Raw genomic sequence first — 20168 nt, forward strand, 5'->3', positions numbered from 1 at the left:
TGGGAATACAAAGTGGTACAGCCTCTTTGGAAGACAGTTTGGCAGTTTCTTATAATTGAGCATACTCTTACCATATGGGAGAGATGGATAAGCAGAGCACAGAAGATTTTTAAGGCAGTGAATGATATCATAATGATGGATATATGTCCTTACACATTTGTCCAAGTCTATAGAATGCACACCACCAAGAGTGTACCCTAACATAAACTGTGACTTTCGATGATTATGATGTGTTAATATAGGTTCGTTTTTGGTAAAAATATACCATTCTGGTGAGTGATGTTGGTAATGGGAGATGTGTGCATGCTGAGGATGGAAAGCAGATGAGAAATTTCCACCTCCCTCTCAGTTTCGTTGTAAATCTAAAACTGCTCTAAAAAATGGTTTCTCTAAAAAAAAAAAAATCCATGACATTAACTCTAATGTCATATTCATCAGGCAGATATGTGTTGGAATTTGTGTTCCTTAGGCATCATTCATTATTTTATGGGGTGATACAAAGATATAATATATTGAGTGATCAAAACTGTGAGACAGTATTGTTTTTGGTATAATTTGGTACCAGTAGAGTTCTAGTACACCTTTATTCTCTTGCTCTAAACATAAGTTAATGTGGTTCACAATGATACATAAAATACCTCTAGAAAATATGAATTAAAGCACATGAAAGTGAAGGAAACTGCATATATCAGGACATAAAGTGGAGTCAGGCTTGAGATTAATTCACTGTCTACTGTAAATGTCAATACACCAGTCATAGGTTAGGCTCATTTTGGTTAATTAGTTAAGGAAAAAGAAAGTCAATTACACATTCTGACACTAAGATCAGACAAATTTTTCTGGTGTGTTCTCATTAACAGTTTATTGTTTGATGAAATGGGCAGTGACCTGAACATTATTCTCATTGTGTGCATAGCAGTAAGTTTTGTCTGCTTCAGTAAAGGCAGATGAAAATTAGAATTATCTAAAACTGTAGTCTTCCTTTAATCTTTAATAGGCACATAATCACTTGAGTATGTTGTTAAAATATATCTCCTTTCAATAGCTCAGGAGGTAGAGCCATATAATCTGCATTCATAAAAAAAAAATCCTTCCAGGTAAGTGCTTATGCTACTGGTCTGTGGACCACACTCTAAGTTGCAAGGCTCTAGGAGCCAGTCTGATATAGTGTAAGTCCTCTGCTGCTCTAGTTTAATCCATATTTAGACTATCAGGAAGAATGGGTAGTCTGAGTATTTTCCAAGTAATCTTCCATAACTGTTGTTTTTACATCTGAGCAGTTGATAGAGCTTGGCTAGATGTGACTTTCAGTTTGTTCTCTCTGACAAGAGCCTGACATATGGCTTTTGTCAGGTAATTCCCTTTAGCCTTAATAGAGAATAAAGCTGAGGTTGACATGATCTTGTGAAAAACGAGAAAGCTAACGGAGTCTGAATAGAAGTCATCCCACTCCTGCTCAGAGTTAAGTCCAGAAGCATCCCAGATAGAGCTAAGATTTTTTGGAGAAACATAAAAGTGTAGTTTACAGAGTAATTTGGGATAAAAATTCTACTTTTTTATATACAACCTGGAGAAACTCTGCCACACATGCACAAGGAAATATGAAAATATGTTCATATAAGTTTAATAGAAAAAAACTGAAAACAACTCACATGTCCATCAGAAAGGGAATGGAAACAAAAATTATGTTTTTTATTCATTGAAAAGTTAAAACTGTTAAGGTGAGTAGAGCCTGTCTTCATGAAATATAGTGGATGTACCTCAAAATATAATAGTTAGGAAATAAGGAAATTTATGGAATATTACATACAATCTGATGTCATTTATATAAAAATTTAAAAATATATAATGTATAGTATATAATACATTAATGCATGAATTTGAGAGAACAGGTAACTATGGTACATACCACTGAGGACAAAGTGAGGATGAGAACAGGGAAATAATATCCAGATAGGGATGACAGATGATCTCAACTGTGTGCTATTTTATATATTAAAATGTAAAATATGAAACTAATAGGATGACACCTATGAGTCACAGTGATTCCTACCTGCTGGGATTTACAGTGTAATCCCTCTTCTAACACTGTGTGCTGGAGCTAGTAACCTGCTTCTGGAAAATAGATTATGACAAAAGTAATGGAAAATGACTCTATGATTTCCAGCATTGGGTTACAAAAGACTCTGGCTTTCATCTGACTTCCATTCCAAAGAATGCTTAATCAGGACCTGAATAAGCAAATCTTGACTGAATATAAGGATTCCCTGCCTAAAAAAGAATAGCAACATGTTGAGATAATCACAATATAACACAGAAAAATAGAATAGATGAAACATATAAAGAAAACTTTAAGATCATGATATTGTAAGATTTGTAGAAAATAGAGAAATATGGTGAAGATATCAACAAAATGAACAAAAGTTATATGTTTATCATCTCACAGGCTCTATGGGCCAGGAAGCTGGTTGTGGTTCAACTTGTCCTCTGTCTCTGTCTTTCAGAAGGAGGACTGCGGTCTCATCTCAAGGCTCAAATAGGTACAGATATACGTGTGAGCTCACTTATCTCACATGATTGTTAGCAGGCCTCAGCTACTGAGGTTGGTGGCCTGAGTGCCTTAGTTACTTATTGGCTGTTTACCAGAGGCCATTCTCAGTGGGCCCCTTCATAGGGTAGTTCAGAACCCTATGAAGCTGATGTCCAAGAGCGCAAGTCAGAGCAAGACAGGCAAATAAGACGGCTTCAAGAAAAGTCAACAATTGGTTGCTGACACTTGATTGAAGTAAAATAGACACAGGGAAGTAAAATAAATAAAAAATTTTTGAACTAGACCCAAAAAGGGGAGAAGAGAAATGGAGAATACCTGAAAGACAGTGTTTCTCACTGAAGGTGAGCAATCAGAGATTGTCCTTTTTCTTTCAACGTGGTATTACTATTTTGGATAATGACTATCATCACCTCATATTGGACCAGTGCAAATGTTCCATAGACCAAAAGAATTATCCAGTTTAAAAAAACTAACTTCTTAGTAGTTACTCTAAAGTAGTTGTTTAGATTCAAGGAATGACATTTAATTGATTTTAATGACTAATGTTTACATTGGAAAATTTGTGATAATATAGGTTAATTGAAAACCCTTATGGGTCAGCACCTCAAACGACTACAACACATGTACTGTTTTTGACTTTTGCAATGTAGACAAGGACTATTAACCACTGCTGACAATATACCTATTCCTCCCTTTGTAAATGAACAGGCAATAAATCAGTCTTTGACTTCATCTCTTTTGCTATTGTTGTGGTTTTAGTGGGAGTAAACTTAATTTAGTGTAGGGTGCATTTCATTCTTTTATATGTGATGAAATGGTTAGGTTAAGATATTTTATCTTCTTTGTAGGGAGATGGTTTAGATTAAGAGTGACTCTGACGAGAAAGTTTAGGCTTTTACTAGTGAAGTCCATTTTGAGATTAGAGACTGCAATTGCTACAAGTAGAAAAAATTGTGGTTCTTAAAAGTAGCTGAAGCAAATCATTTCTTACTAAGTTTAAGTATATAATTTTGAATCTCTTTAATTCTCTCAATGATAAGCATAACCTACAATTTATATAACACTCCAATTCCATCCAATATTTGGAATATCTACTGCTGGCTTCTGACTTCTGAAAGATTCCTGCAACCTACCAGATTTGTTGCCTCATATCCACAAACCATTGGCTGAATTTCATTGTTGACTTAGCTTATTTCCAGATTAGACTTGGCACAGGGGCAGTGGCATCATAACTCAAAGTGATCTCTGTGTTGACAATTTTCTGTTGTTTCCTCAAAATACCTTTTGTTGATAAATTTTTTGGAGAATCAAATGAAACATTTAAATGGTCTTTTAGGAGAATAAGAATTCCTTCTGGGCAGGAAAAAAGGTACTTCACTGGGATGATGTACTCCTATGTAAATCAGATCACTCTAGTTTCTCTCAGTTTAAAAATAATCTTTTAATAAAAAACTTACCATTTTATGACTATTCATTGAAACTTGGCAGTTTTATCTTTTTATCTCAATCTTAATTTTTAGAGCTATTGTTATTGCTTTCGATTAGTATGCTTTTCTTTCTAATTAACTGCCTGCCATTTGAGCAAAGACCGTCTTGTATACTCACCTTTTTTCTCTTTCAGCACTTAGAGTAGTGCAAGATTACTAGGAGCTTAACAAATATCATTTAATTAAAGAAACATCCACTTGAGGAATTTAAAATCTGAATTAGGCTGAATTTCTACACCATGATAGAATATTTGTCTGAAAATTTTTAAAATAAACTGTGTATTTTGGATTACAAATAACAAGAAAGGAAAAACAGTGCCTTCCGTCTGTTGACAGGGTGGCCTAGTGGTTTAGCATCTTCTCAGTGTTACATAGGGTTGGAATACTTTGATTATTCTCATAAGTGATAGCATCTATGAATCATCTGACCTTTCTTTTATAGCTACATTAAAAATGATGAAAATATCTATTAGACTCTCAATTTATAGTATGTGCACAACATAATACTGCTATCCATGAAACATTTTTTAAATAAGTAATGCTCCTCAATTCTTAGGAATTAATGAAAGTTTTATAATGAAAGTTTATGCTTAGCTTTTATTAAAAAAATTTCAGTGTTAAAAGGAAAGTTAAAGAAAGGTTTGGATATTTTAAGAATTCATTTTATATGCTCAGTGTGAAAAGTTGTTCTCTCATCATAGCTGTGAATGTCATCATAAAATGCAATTTCTAATTAAACATTTCAAAATTTTTGGAAATTATCACATAAAATATATTAATGGCCATTAAAAGTGAATTTGTTTTAATTGTATTGGACATGAAAGGCTAATATTTCCTCTAGATTATAATGCCTGTATGCCCTAGCTACATGTATAAGCTAGACAGGGCCATTAATTAAAGTTAACCAGTAGGTAAACAGTGTTGGGGTGTGCAATTAGACCTAAGAGAAAAATGGAAACAAAAGTAACTGTTTGAAAAAGAATCTAAGTCTGAAAGGCAAGTTTAGAATCCAGGGAACCATGATAATATTTGGTCATGATCCAGGAAATAATTGAAAACATAATGATCCAACACCATGAATCCAGGCTTCCCTAGGGAACCTGGTTGTAGAAGTCTCAGATAAGGTGATACTTAAAAATTTTGGCAAGAAAAGACAAAAAAAAAAAAAAACCAAAAAACAAAAAACGAGTTCCTATAGTGGCACCGACTAGGAACCATGAGGTTGTAGGTTGGATCCCTGGCCTTGCTCAGTGGGTTAAGGATCCCGCGTTGCCGTGAACTGTGGTGTAGGTCACAGATGTGGCTCGGATCCCACATTGCTGTGGCTCTGGCGTAAGCCAGCGGCTACAGCTCCTATTAGACCCCTAGTCTGGGAACCTCCATATGCCACAGGAAGTGGCCCTAGAAAAGGCACAAAGGCAAAAAAAGAAAAAATTTGGCAGGAAGAAAGTTAGTATCTGTGTAGCCTATAATTAAGTGGCAGAAATTTCAAGAGATTACCTCTTCTCTTTCAATTTGGATACCTTTTATTTCTTTGGTTTGTCTGATATCCGTGGCTAGGACTTCCAATAATATATTGAATAAAAAATAAAAGTGAGTGTGGGCATTCTTGTCCTGTTCCAGATTTTAGCAGGAAGGCTTTCAGCTTTTCTCTGTTGAGTATTATATTGTCTATGCATTTGTCATAAATGGCTTTTACTATGTTAAGATATGTTCCCTCTATACCCAATTTGGTAAGCGTTTTTATCATGAATGAATGTTGGATTTTGCCAAATGACTTTTCTGCATCTATTGAGATAATCATGTGGTTTTTGACTTTTCTTTTGTTAACGTGGTGTATGATGTTTATTGATTTGCATATGTTGAACCATCCTTGTGAACTTGGGATGAATCCCACTTGGTCGTAGTGTATGATCTTTTTTATATGTTGTTGGATTTGGTTGGCTAAAATTTTGTTGAGAATTTTTGCATCTATATTCATCAAAGCTATTGGCATATAATTTTTCTTTTTGGTAGTATCTTTGTTTGGTTTTGGTATTAGGGTGATGGTGGCTTCAGGTCAAATGCAACCCCTACCAAATTACCCATGACATTTTTTGCAGAACTAGAACAATGAAATTCTGGAATTGTAGCAACTGATGGACCTAAAGTATATTATGCTTAGTGAAATGGGCAGATAAAGACAAATACTGTACGATATCAGTTATATGTGACAACTGAAAAAGAGTATAAATGAATGCATATGCAAAACAGAAACAGACGCTGATATTAAAAACAACTTAGTGGTTATGAAAGGGGAGTGGAAGGGGAGTGAAGGGGGGTGGGGGAAATTAGAGTATAGGATTAAGAGATACAAACTACTCTGAATAAAATAAGTCAGCAACAAAGATATATTGTATAGCACAAGGAATTATAGCCATTATCTTATAAAAAATTTTAATGGAGTATAATGTGTAAAAATACTGAATTGCTATTCTCTACACCTGAAATTAATATAATGTTATAAATCAACTATACCTTACTAAAAATAAAATTTTAAAAAAATCAACAACAGTAACAACAACAAAAACACAAGCTCTTGGCTGTCTTGGTTACCAGCCCTCTTATGATATCAAGCTGAAAGAGATTTTTTGTTTTTTGTTTTTTGCTATTTCTTTGGGCCGCTCCTGTGGCATATGGAGGTTCCCAGGCTAGGGGTTGAATCGGAGCTGTAGCCACCGGCCTACGCCAGAGCCACAGCAACGTGGGATCCGAGCCACCTCTGCAACCTACACCACAGCTGACAGCAACACTGGATCGTTAACCCACTGAGCAAAGGCAGGGACCAAACCCACAACCTCATGGTTCCTAGTCGGATTCATTAACCACTGCGTCACGACGGGAACTCCAAGCTGGAAGAGATTTTACAAGCAGAAACATCTTAATAACAAAACAATGGGGAAAGAAAAAAAATAGTCTTGAACCTGCAAATTATACAAAATGACTAACACCAAAACATATCTAGGAAAATCCTTGAAATTTAAGGGGGAGGAAAGAGACCTATTGTTATATAAGCATAAAATCCAGTCATTAGGAGTGAGGCTAAACTCACATATCACCATGATGATGTTAAATACAACCAGAGAGTGAAATAATATCTATAGAGTCATTAGTGAAATTAGAAAGAATGCCTAATTTAATCCTCAGCCAAACTGTCTTTTAGTTATTAAGACAGCTGATATTTTAAATCATGTAATAAAAATATAGCACATATGATCTTTTAATCAGTATTTTAGATATCATTTTTATGATAACAGATCATTTCTAAACCAAAACACTGAAACATTCCTCTTCTAAAGAAAGGACCCTCTTTTTTATTTTCTGTCTTTTGTCTTTTCAGGCCCTCACTTTTGGCATATGGAGGTTCCCAGGCTAGGGGTCTAATCGGAGCTGTAGCTGCCGGCCTATGCCACAGGACTCTCTTGAGTGTGAATCTGATATTTCACAAACAATACCCACTAGCATTGTATTTTCAAGCAACTATGGATATCTTATCTGTTCATAAAAAGTCTGATAAAAAAAAATCCTAGGAGAAATGAACATTGTGTGCAATGGCACCTGCCCACTACACAAATATCTCAAAGATTTCTACCTTGTTAAATAAAAATTTAGATTTATTGGTTATCAAGGTCTTTGTGATGATTTAATCTTATATAAGTTTTAAAGTCTGTCTGGACAAGTTACAGATCTCATCAAGCCAAAAGCTGCAACATGCAAGTATATTGCTTTAAGCAATGCATTTATTTGTATCCATAGATGAAGTCTATTACTACAGAAACATGTATCAAATTGTCCGTCCGAGTTTGCCTATAATAATAATACCTCGTTGGTGTTGAATTTTAAAAAACAATCTCATTATCCATAGAAGCATTTTGATTACCCTTTGCTGAGGACTAAGCTCAACATAGACCCTTGCTCTTCGATCTCTTAAAATGAGTTTTATTTCTTAAGAGAAAAGCAAGAGAAAAATAGAGCCAGAGAGCCGGAGAGAGAGACAGAGAGTGGAGAGAGCTCAGTAAGATGCTATCAGAAATAGCAATGATCGACAAAGTTATCTAACAGAGTATGGGCAACCATAACAGAATACATGTTTTTCAGACTTATTTTCCAGTTTTTATTTATTTATTTATTTATTTATTTAGTCTTTTTGCCTTTTCTAGGGCCGCTTCCTGGGGCATATGGAGTTCCCAGGCTAGGGGTATAATCAGAGCTGTAGCCACCAGCCTACACCAGAGCCATAGCAACACGGGATCTGAGCCACATCTGCGACCTAAACCACAGCTCACAGCAACGCCGGATCCTTAACCACTGAGCAATGCCAGGGATCGAACCCGCAACCTCATGGTTCCTAGGGAAGTGACAGAGATCAAGTGTGTGGGAACTGCCCAGGGAGTTGGGCGGCAGCAGCAGCAGGGGTGGTTGTGCTCCCAGGGGTGCAGGAGCAACAACAGGTGGTGTTCGGTCACAATGCCCTCCTTCATGCTGCCCTTGAGGTGACTGGGGTTGCAAGTGGTGCCCGTGCATGGACCCCTAATGGTGGCAGACCACTCCCACCTCAGAAGTCAGAGGTAACTGCGGTGGTTTGCCCCTGCCACCTGTAGACCATGCCAGAAGCACCTCGTCCCACTTAGCCTCCACAGGAGGTGCTGTACCAGCTGCTCCTAAGTTGTAGGTTCCTGGGGACAGTGATCAAGCATCTGGGAACTGCACAGTGTTTGGTAGTGGCAGCTGCATGGCGGGTGTGTTCCCAGGGGTGCAAGATCAACAACAGGTGGTGTCCCGTTGCAATGTCCTCCTCTGTGGTGTCCTCTGAGGTGGCTGGGACTGCAAGTGGTTCTTGTTTCGGGATCCCCAGTGGCAGTGGGCCACGCCCAGCACTAGAGTCAGAGATAACTGCAGTGGTTTTCCCTCACCACCTGCAGACTATATAAGAAGCACCCTGTCCTGCTTAGCCCAAGCACTAAGTGCTGCACCAGCTGTTCCTAGTTGTAGGGTCTTTGGAAGGGATAGCGATCAAGTGTCTGGGTGCTGCCCAGAGTGTTTGGTAGGACAGCTGCAGGGCTGGTGTGTTCCCAGAGGGGTGAGAGCAGTAGTGTGTGGTGCTTGGTTGCAGTGCCCTCTTTTTTTGGCTGACCCTTAGGGTGACTGGGGCCACAGGTAGAGCCCACTCACAGGCCCCAGTGGTGGCAGGCCACGCCTCCCTCTGGCCTCCGAGAAAAGTCCCTGACACCTGTAGATCACATAAGACCACGTTGCACTTAGCCGCTGCCTTTAGCCCACACAAGAGATGCCCGGCCACCTGTAGCCTGCACAAGAAGCACTCAGTCTCCTGTACCCTGAGCAAATGGCTTCTGGCCACCGGTAGCCTGCACCAGTGCAGCCCCGCCCTCTGAGAGCAGCCCCGCCCTCTGAGAGCTGGAGCGAGTCTGCGCGGGTCCGCCCCTCCTCCTCTTGCCCTCCTCAACAGGGGCGCCTTGCTTCTCCTGCGGCCTAGACCTTCTCCAGGGTTCCCTTCTCCAGGGTTCCCTCCCCAGCGGCAGCACACCATTCCTCTGCCTGTGGCACACCGCTCCTTAGCCCCTTAGGCTGTCCCCACACAGCCAACCTTAGTCCTCTCCCTGGGACTGACCTCCAGAGCAAACGTCTCAGCGCCGAGCCCCCGCCAGAGCGTCTCAGGCTACGGTGTCCCAGGTGATGCAGATGATCTGTTCCTGTTCGCCTCTCACTCTACTTTGCCGTCCTCAGTCCAGCTGCTGCGCTTTTCTCAGTGACTTTGAGGTTCCTTGGTCTAGGCTGATCTCCCCGTCAGTTAGGTGGCCTCCCAGGGTGTGTGTTCCTTTTCTCCTTCACAGCTCCCTCTCAGAAATGCTAGTCTCTTCCTGATCCTTTGTCTCTCTCTCTCTCTTTCTTTTGTTCTACCCAGTTATGTCAAGAGTTTCTTGCCCTTTTTGGAGGTTTCAGTTCTTCTGCCAGCATTCAATAGATGTTCTGTGTGAGTCGTTTTACATGTAGATGTGTTTTTTTGATGTGTTGTTGGGAGAAGGTAAGCGCGACATCTTACTCTTCTGCCGTCCTGATCCACCTGCCCCCTCTAATTGCGGTTTTAACAAGGTTTCATGTGCTTTTTCAATTTTTAAAAAATTCATTATGATGCAACAACATGCAGGGCAATATTTTGACAGTAATTTCCTTTAGTTATTTATCAATTCATTTATTTTCTTGCCTTTTTTAAAATAAGTAACAGCAATATAACTTGGTATAGAATAATACATTTTAGTAATTTTCATGTAATATTTTTGTTGTTGTAGTAGCTAAGGAAAAAGAAGTCTGCTATGTTATTTAGGACTCAAAATACTTGTTAGTACCTGGCCATTGTGAGTGCTCAGTTTTATTGAAAGAATGTTTAGGATACTATCTTTTTCTTTGTCCAAAAGAGAATAGTCATCTAGTCCTTTTAAAGAAAGCAAATCGATTTACTCTAAACCCATTATTATAAATATGGAGGGGTGTGACTTTTTCAGTAATAATTTTTTAAAGCTTGAGTCTCCTGGGACATCATTCATTACTTGTATTTTTTTTTTCTGACGCTTTCTTGTGGTTTATCTACAGAGGATGTAAACCCCCAATTTTTTAGTACAGACCTTGGAAATAGATCTTTCCTAAAATCTTTTGTCTTCCTTTTTCTAAGGCAGTAGTTTTCAGTGAGGGTGAATTTGACACCAGGGGACATCTAATGATGTCTGGAAACATTTTTGATTATCACACTTCGGGGAGGGAGGCGTCCTGCCAGAGGTGATGGTGATCATCTTACAATGCACAGGAAGTCCTCAGAACAAAGAATATCCTTAAATGTCATTTGTGGCAGTGTTGAAAATATTAGTCTAAGGTTATCATGTAACCAAATTTATGATTAATGAAAAAGAAGTTTTACTTTTTTCTTAAATTCACCATTCAGATGCTGTTGAACCTAGATATGCTTATAATTGCTTACATTCTTACTCTCCTACAGGCTGATGTGACTTTACTACCCCCTCCCCAGCATATTTACTCATTGTTTTTTTCAGCCAAATTATCCTAAAACTTGTTAAGTTCAAGGTGACATTCGTGGTCCATTTTTATTTCTCTATTCCATGAGCTACTCTTTAGTTTAAAATTACCTTTATAATAGAATTTCTCTGAGTGTGGACTAATTAAATTATCTTTAACATAGAAGTGTCTGAGGTAGAATATAGTATGTGGCACAATAGCAGGCACTTTGTAAGTTTAAGTGCCCTTCCCCCCGCCCTCCCTTTTCTGCTTCTTCCCTTCTGATTTCCTTATTTACTTTACCTACCTACTGGTAAACATTTCATTGTATACAATTTGAAAGCTTTATTCAATTATTTAACTTTTTTTATTGAGGACATATCTCATTTATTCTACGAGAATATGTTCATTTGCCTTACATCATTTCCCCCTTACACTCCAGCATCATTAGGCAGTAAATAGTGCTTGACTGAATGAGTGAAGAAATATATGAAGAATGCATGAGGACCAACATTTTCTTTTTTTTTAGTACCCAAGTAATTACACAATATTAGTTCATGACTTTTCCTTTGTTGTATATTATTTTTAACACTCTAAGAGATTTACAAACTTTTGGGTTTTTTAAAATAATGTTTTTGTTTAATATTATTCTCCTTAGCTCTGCTTTCAACGAATTCACATATATGTATTTTAAAATGTATAACACCAATGTTTAACATGTGCATTTTTTCATTTCATATATTTTAAAAATAATTTCTGGTCAATTACAAAAAAAATGTATTTAGGTCTCTGCAATTTACTAAAACAATGTAATTTGCTAACTGTACCTTACTTTCGTAACACAAGAAAAGAGCAAGAATTTTGACTAGGAATAAAATGGAGAAAAACTTTTGATATTTTGAGAAATTTTAAAGTGTGTTCTCTTGGTCCTTACAGAAAGTGTGGACTATGGGCCAGTGTTTCTTCAAGAACCAGATGATATAATTTTCCCAACTGATTCTGATGAAAAGAAAGTAGCACTGAATTGTGAAGCGCGTGGCAACCCAGTTCCCAATTACAGGTAGAAATTCACCATTAATCATTTTCTTAAGTCTTAAAAAGTCCTTTCAGTGAGATTCTGACTTTCACAGGGAGTATTATAATAACTCAAGTAATTTTTACATATATGTTTTCTGATTTTTCCTAAGATGGCTCCGAAATGGAACAGAAATAGATTTGGAAAGTGACTATCGCTACAGTTTGATAGATGGGACCTTCATTATAAGCAATCCAAGTGAAGCAAAGGATTCTGGTCATTATCAGTGTTTAGCAGCCAACACATTTGGAAGTGTTCTTAGCAGAGAAGCTATTCTTCAGTTTGCCTGTGAGTAAAGTATTGCTTTTTCCACATATACATACATAGTGTTTATATATAACTTGAACATTTAGTCAATAGCTCATGACTTCAGATTTCAATATAGTGGATTAGAACTATGCAAACAATTGTGCTTCTTTCTATTTTCAAATTGCCTGAAATGTTTGCCCCTTTCAAATGAATAGTAGTCTGGGAAGTTAAAAACCCTGCTCATAAAAGTAGAGAAAGTTTTACAATTCAAATATCTTTTGAAATCTAGTAAAAAATAGATTTTTAATTCTTTGTCTGCTTTTAAAATATCTGCTTATCTGCTTTTGTTTTGCTACTGTCTATTATAGTCACTATTTGCTGTACATTATTCTGGACATAAGATTGTATATTCTAAAAATTCTGCTTATAATCAGATAACCAAAAAAATGCCTCTGAAATGCTAATATTTCAGATTCTGTCTATAACAGTGCTACCAAGTGTCCCAATTTTTTTATTAGAAAAAAAGACACCACACAAAATCATTCGTATATACTAGAATATATACATTTTCTAAAATAGGTCATATATCTACTTAACTAAATGTATAGATTTCTTAAAACTCTTGAAACTCTTACATTTATGATGAGAATAGGCAATTGAGTGAAAAAACCTTTGTATTATTTCTTAGTAAGTAATCCTACTTGAATTTAAATTGTTGAGGATTATCATCTCTAAAAAAATAGGAGGGCCAGGGATCTTTGTGTTAATAATTCATGTGTAATTATAATGGCTACATAATTTGTCACAAAATGATTTTTAAGTTAAAATTACACCCTGAAGAGTGAAATAATTGATTTTTCTCTATATATAATCTTCTTCACATATTACATCTAATTAACCAAGTACTAGACACCCTATTATATGAGTGTGAAGGAGAAAGTGAAAGAATAAAGAAATGATAAATAGATTCAGTTTGGAGAACGTCGAGGTAGAAGAAAAAACAAAATTCTATATTTTCAAATAGAATTGGTTGATTTCAGACAGGTACTTTACACACACCAAATATATCAAGACATTAGCCTAAATACACTCTTTTTGTTTTAGAAAATATTATGTGGTACATCACAGAACCTGATACTTTTCAACTTTTCGGTGTATACACTAAAAAATATCCTAACATACCAAATAAACAACTTCCTAATTGTTCCTCTATTCAATAGAGCAGTACTTTTGACAGAAATATAGCAAATCCAGAGAACACAATGTTCTAACATTAGTGGCTTATATCTTTCTTTTTGGTTTATACATACTGTCTGATACAGGTACATCAATTCTCAATAGCCCGTGTATTAATTGTTTTCCTCCCAAATCAGCAGTGGTAGCAATATATGCAAAGTTTTCTACATGCTTCAGAGCAGAAATCTATTTACTGGAAGATCCCAGGTATCTATATGGCTGTGCCTTCCTAGGATTTTTGCAAAGACCAGTCATATCTATCAAATACTCAACTGCACCTGGTATAAGCAAGTTACTACCAGCATGTACAGTTCAATGACTAGGCAAGTAAAGCTCTGGCTCTCAATCAGCCCACCTACCCTCCTATTTTACTTATTCAGCATCAAGCTGTCCTGAACTTAGTTTAGAGGAATATTTCCTTTATTTTAACTTAAATGTATGGGTGGACCGTCATATGTAATCATCGGTACTATCTTATTACTCTACTTCTCACCAGTCCCGCCCCACTGACTCATTGCAGTGTTCTCCAGGCCATACACGTGTCTAAGACAAAATGAAGCAATCACTCACTTACACAGAGAAGGCCATTTCTGCCTCAAAATTACTCCACCTAAATATGATTATATCTATGCTGATGATGTAAAAATCAAATCCATTAGGTTTAGTTCTACCTTTTTTCTAGATAATATCTGGAGAAAATGCAAATACAGGTGTAGAGAAAAAAGATGAAGACTCTATCAGTTGCTTTCTAGTGTACCTGGGTGTGAGCACGTGTGCTATAGGCGTCTAGGGGTCAAGGTAGTTTTGTGATTAGGGGAAGAAAATAAGGCAGAGAGTTAGACGGCAAAAAGAAAAGAGGCTTCAGAAAGGAAGTAAGAAGATACACATGTAAGGAAAGATTAAAAACTTAGTGGCAGGAATTCCCTTTGTGGCTCAGCAGTAAAGAACCCAACTATTATCCATGAGGACGCAGGTTCAATCCCTGGCCTCACTCAGTGGATTAAGGATTTGGTGTTGCTGTGAGCTGTGGTGTAGGTTGCAGACGTAACTCGGATCCTGTGTTGCTGTGGCTGTGGCGTAGACCAGCAGCTGTAGCTCTAATTCGACCCTTAGCCTTGGAACTTTTACATGCTGCAGTGCAGCCCTAAAAAGCTAAAGAAATGAACAAAATAAAACAAAACTTAGTGGCAACTTTCCCTTACATCGTGGTTTTCTAACACCAGCTTCATGGATAGATGGAGAGTGAACTATTTGTTGTTGATAGAATGTTTAATATCCAAAGGGCTTTTGTGGGTACAGGAACTCTGATTACTTTTTACACATTTTAAAACAAATAATTAATCCTCTGTGTTCATTTGCCAGTATTTAAGTAAAAATTTAAATATTTATTACACAAGTAATATTTTGAAACTAATATATTTAGTAAGTTTAATTACTAAAACTTATTAAATTAAATATTTAAATCTAATACAAATCTGTTAAATGTTTTAAGTGTCATTTCCAAATTACAGATTATCAAAATGATTACAAGCTTATAAACTCCTTACAATAATTATATTATATTAATATTTTACCTTTATACCTTAATTTTATCATGTATTACACAATAATTTTATCACTTATGGTTTTCTTTTTTTTTTTTGTCTTTTTGCTATTTCTTTGGGTCACTCCTGCGGCATATGGAGGTTCCCAGGCTAGGGGTCGAATCGGAGCTGTAGCCACTGGCCTACGCCAGAGCCACAGCAAGCAGGATCTGAGCCGCCTCTGCAACCTACACCACAGCTCACAGCAACGCCGGATCGTTAACCCACTGAGCAAGGGCAGGGACCGAACCCGCAACCTCATGGCTCCTAGTCAGATTCGTTAACCACTACACCACGACGGGAACTCCACACTTACGGTTTTCTACATTGCATAGTGCTATCGTGATCTAAAAATCAAATAGATGTGAGGATTATATTACCCAATTCAGAGTAATTTCTGAGTTATCAAACAATTGAATTTTGATTGCTCTTTTCAAAGTGAGACTGTTGACAGACTTGGCCTCTTTTATAGTTTGAGCATATGTTTGTTATATCAATATAACTTTGTAGGAGTTCCTGTTGTGGCTCAGTGGGTTACAAAACCGACTAGTATCCATGAGAATGCAGGTTCAATCCCTGGCCTCGCTCAGTGGGGTAAGGATCTGGCATTGCCACAAGCTGTGGTGTAGGTTGCAAACACAGCTTTGATCTGGCGTTTCTGTGGCTGTGGGTAGGGCAACAGCTGCAGCCCCAATTCAGCCCATAGCCTGGGAACTTCCATATGCCACAGGTGTGGCCCTAGAAAAAGGCAAACAAATTAAAAAATTTTTTTAAATTTAAAAATGAAACTTTGTAGCTTTTTGCATAGCTTTCATCTTTTGAAATATGGCATAACTGCTTAAAATGATGTGATTTTATGACTTATTGCACAATGTTAATACATATCAGAGTCTCCCCTAATTATATTCATAGAAAAAAGTACTAATCTGTGTTTTATAAATAGGTACATATTTAAATGAGGAATCAACACATTCACAAACTAATAATTCCATACTTATTAAAAATAATAAAATTTAGGAGTTCCCGTCGTGGCGCAGTAGTTAACGAATCTGACTAGGAACCGTGAGGTGGCGGGTGCGGTCCCTGCCCTTGCTCAGTGGGTTGATGATCTGGCGTTGCCCTGAGCTGTGGTGTAGGTTGCAGACGCGGCTCGGATCCCGAGTTGCTGTGGCTCCGGCGTAGGCCAGTGGCTACAGTTCTGATTCGACCCCTAGCCTGGGAACCTCCATATGCTGCGGGAGTGGCCCAAGAAATAGCAAAAAAAAAGACCAAAATAAATAAATAAATAAATGAATAAATAAATAAATAAAATTTAAACATATCTTATTAGAATCATCTTCCTTTTGTATAAAATTATATATATATTATAGTCACACACATCAAATTACTTTCCAATTTTGAGTATCATTAGAATTGCATGAGATTTTGCAGATTTAACTTATCTATACACATATATAATGTCACAATTTGACTGTTAGGACTCCCTGAATATTAGTTTTTTGTCTTCTTATTAACCAGAAATCAATTTTAAAATATTCTGGTTTTCCTCCAATAATATCTTGAACTCATACCCAACCCCAAGTCAAGCATAGATTTAGCTACTTTTCATTGACTATAATGCATAATGTTACAGAGACTAAAATCTATGCACTAGAGGTGCATATAAGATTGATCCAAATAACTTCTAGTAGTGAGGAGGATGATATTATTGCTAAACTAGTTTAGTTAAAAAAAAGAAAAAGAAAGAAAGAAAGAGACATTTTTAAGGTAGCAAGTTTATATTGGTAACATTTATTGAATGTTTACTTCTGAGGCAGTGTTCTAAGTATTTTAAAATATGTTAACTTATTTCATCCTCATAACCAACATATGAATTGTTAAATGTAAACCCATTTTATAAATGATATCTCTTATTTTACTTTAATAATACTCAGTCTTTTCCTTGTTTATATATATGTATTGTATTTGCTTTATGATATTCTCAATGATATTTTAATTCCTCTCAATCTATAATTATATTATAATCTTTGAAATTCTTTATATGTTTGCTTCATCAATCACCATTCTATAATCAATGTCTTAATATCTATGTGAATAACAAAGTAAATGCTAAGTTAAAAACAAGTATATAATCATTCTGCATGTCAAATTTCATTCATGAACCACTTGCTAATTTTCCTTACAGAAGTTTAAGAGTTTAAGGAATGTTAGGTCTCCTTTTTGATCTGGAACTTAGGGATTTATAGTAATTTTACTACGTAATTTTTTTATTATCATATTTTCTATTCCAGTATAACTTTTTCTCTTAATATTTAACATCTATTGTGCAATCTATAGTTAGGACCTGGAAAACTAAATTTTATAATAAACTTGAGACAGGACAAAGATGACTGTGGCTACTGCACAAGCTGAAAATATCATCATAGCTCTTGGCTTTTGAAGAGAATGATGATAAGGAAGTGACTCTTGGCACTTCTGCCTAGTTATGTAGCAATAATAAAACGTATTATCTAATGTGTGGCAGAGGTAAGTGTAAAACACATTTGGTTTCTCTAAAGTTTTATTCCTGTTCACTTGTCACTCAACAAATACAAAAGAGCAAATGTATAATCATATAATAATTATTTTAATTTACTAATACATTTTATCTCAGCCTCATTCCAGAGGTAATTTATTTGACTTACTGTATAAAATCATGTTCCATAAAAGATAAGTATGTAAATTAGTAAATACAGCACCGGGAAAAATAGTACATTTCATCAAGAGGTCAAAATAGTTTGTCGTAATGTCTCATAATTATCATGATCAAGATAAAAATATTTCCTTGGGACTCCCAATGGTCAGAGCAAAAGAAGAAATACAAATATTTAAAGGGTTCTATTTTTTTTAACTTTATTGAAATATAGTTGATTTACAATGTTGCATTAATTACAGATGTGCAGTAAAATGGTTCAGTTGTATATATGTATAAAAGCGCTAAAAATATCATCCTAGCTATATAGCAACAAAAAAATAAAAGATTCTAATTTCCTCCAAGTTCCTTAAGAGAAGGAAATCTTTTCCTGACATTTAATTCTCATAGAAATTTCTCATTTGAGGCTTTATAGAGAGATTTTTAACATCCTTCTATCAACTCAATAGTAAGTTTAATTAGCCTGACATAAAACTACACCAATTTTTAAAATGTAACTAGAATTTAATCATGAAGCTATTCACTTCATTTATAATTTTTTTTAATTTTGATTTGAGCAGCTAATGGATTTGAGCAGCTGCTGCTACTTTTAACCCACCCCTCACGTGTCTAAATGTCTACCCATGAGGATCTTTCATTTTAAGTTCTCCCTAAATGAATATTTATAAACATGGCTCAGCTTAGTTAATATTAATAATGTACTTTAGCATTAATAAATATATATCTCATAAGGGTATAGTAAAAATTAATGAGGTGGAAAAGTCATGTCTGTGAACTGCTTTTTAAGATCAGAAAGAAAGACATAAATTTAAAAATGTTGGAGTATTATTGCTAGTGATGATTGTTACTGGTTATCAATAAGATTATTTTTGACAAAGTATGTTTTATTCCTGTAGCTTGTGTTCATCATGAGGATAATTTCCTCACCGAGTACAGTGATTTTTCTTCATTGACAGGCAAGAATATACCATATAAAACTTTGTCACTCTATTAACGTATTACTATGCTGATGAGAATTAGGAATTGATAATGTGACACTACACACTTCTCAGACATCCTTCAGAAATCCCAGGATGATAACAGTCTCTCCAAAGTTTGAATTTTTAGAAATAATTCATACCAGCAAGTCAAACATAAAATGAATCAAGAATAAAATCTCCTCATACTGTCTCTTGCTTCAAAAATATCTTTACATGCTATACAGTAAATTGATAGTTCATATCTAAATTCAAACATATTGCTTTTTAGGGCATTTAGATGATTTAGATCCAAAATATTCCATTAGTTTTCATTGAAGCAGTTGATTAAAATAACCTCCTTAACTCTTTGAGAGATTATGTGATTTTTTAAATAGACTTTATATTTAATCCATTTAATTTAACTTTCATTTTCATATGAATCTCAAAAATTACTTCTCTTGCTTTTCCTTAACTTTTTCTCCTAAATTAAAATTGACCTTAGACTTTAAAACCACATTTTAATAGCATTTAACATCTAATAAAATTATTAGAATAATTGCTAGCTTTACAGTATAGTCAAAGCTTTATCCTATTAGTCTATGAGGGTTTATCCATAATAACTTTATTAAATCATTTGAATATTAATCTGGATGAGTCATGCTGACATGGATATTTTACTAGTTGTAAAACTATCTGATTTTATTACAAAAGAAATTAATATTAGTTCATAATTTTGTCTTTTATAAACAAAACACCACTGTCTTTCCTTTATAAAATCATCACTGAAAGACCATGGTTTAAGTTTTCTTTTAAAACGACAATTATTCTGATCATAATAGATATAGTAGCCTTGACAAACTATAGTATTAATTCTTTGAGATCACAGAGATGTTTTAATTAAAAATACTTTATTTTATGCTTTGAAGGAATAATGTAATTTATTACAATAAGCAATTTATAATGAGTGAATCAAAGTAGAAATCTGTGGCCTATTGTCCTCAAATCCTTAATTTTTTTTTTTTTTTTTTTTGTACTTTTTAGGGCTGCACCTGTGGCATATGGAAATTCCCAGGCTAGGGGTCGAATCAGAGCTGTAGCTGCCAGCCTGAGCCACAGCCACATCAATTCAGGATCTGATCTGTGTCTGCAACCTACACCACAGCTCACAGCAATGCTGGATCACTGACCCACTGAGCGAGGCCAGGGATCAAACTGCATCCTCATGGATCCTATTCAGATTTGTTTCTGCTGTGCCACAACCTTAATTTTTA

The 20168-nt window shown here is 35.8% G+C and overlaps 1 protein-coding gene across 16 annotated transcripts in view; it reads left to right on the plus strand.

Moving 5' to 3' along the window:
- Positions 1-20168, plus strand: part of CNTN5 (contactin 5) — a 1211165-nt gene that overhangs the window by 766895 nt on the left and 424102 nt on the right. For 15 of the 16 annotated variants that reach the window (XR_014815022.1, XR_014815020.1, XR_014815017.1 and 12 more), the window contains 2 exons: positions 12040-12163; positions 12291-12466. Coding sequence is in view for 9 of the 16 variants with exons in the window: in XM_084975741.1 (XP_084831867.1) it covers positions 12040-12163; positions 12291-12466 (300 nt within the window). In the remaining 7 variants the exon portion in view is untranslated. Of the gene's footprint in view, positions 1-9320; positions 9769-12039; positions 12164-12290; positions 12467-20168 lie in introns of those variants that run through there. The other variant, XM_084975746.1, reaches the window with a different exon arrangement.

Source organism: Sus scrofa, chromosome 9 (genome assembly GCF_054392235.1).
Source record: "Sus scrofa isolate SSC_HxYL_T2T_F1_AM1 chromosome 9, Sscrofa_HxYL_maternal_Yorkshire_Landrace_v2.0, whole genome shotgun sequence".
Taxonomy (NCBI): Eukaryota; Metazoa; Chordata; class Mammalia; order Artiodactyla; family Suidae; genus Sus; species Sus scrofa.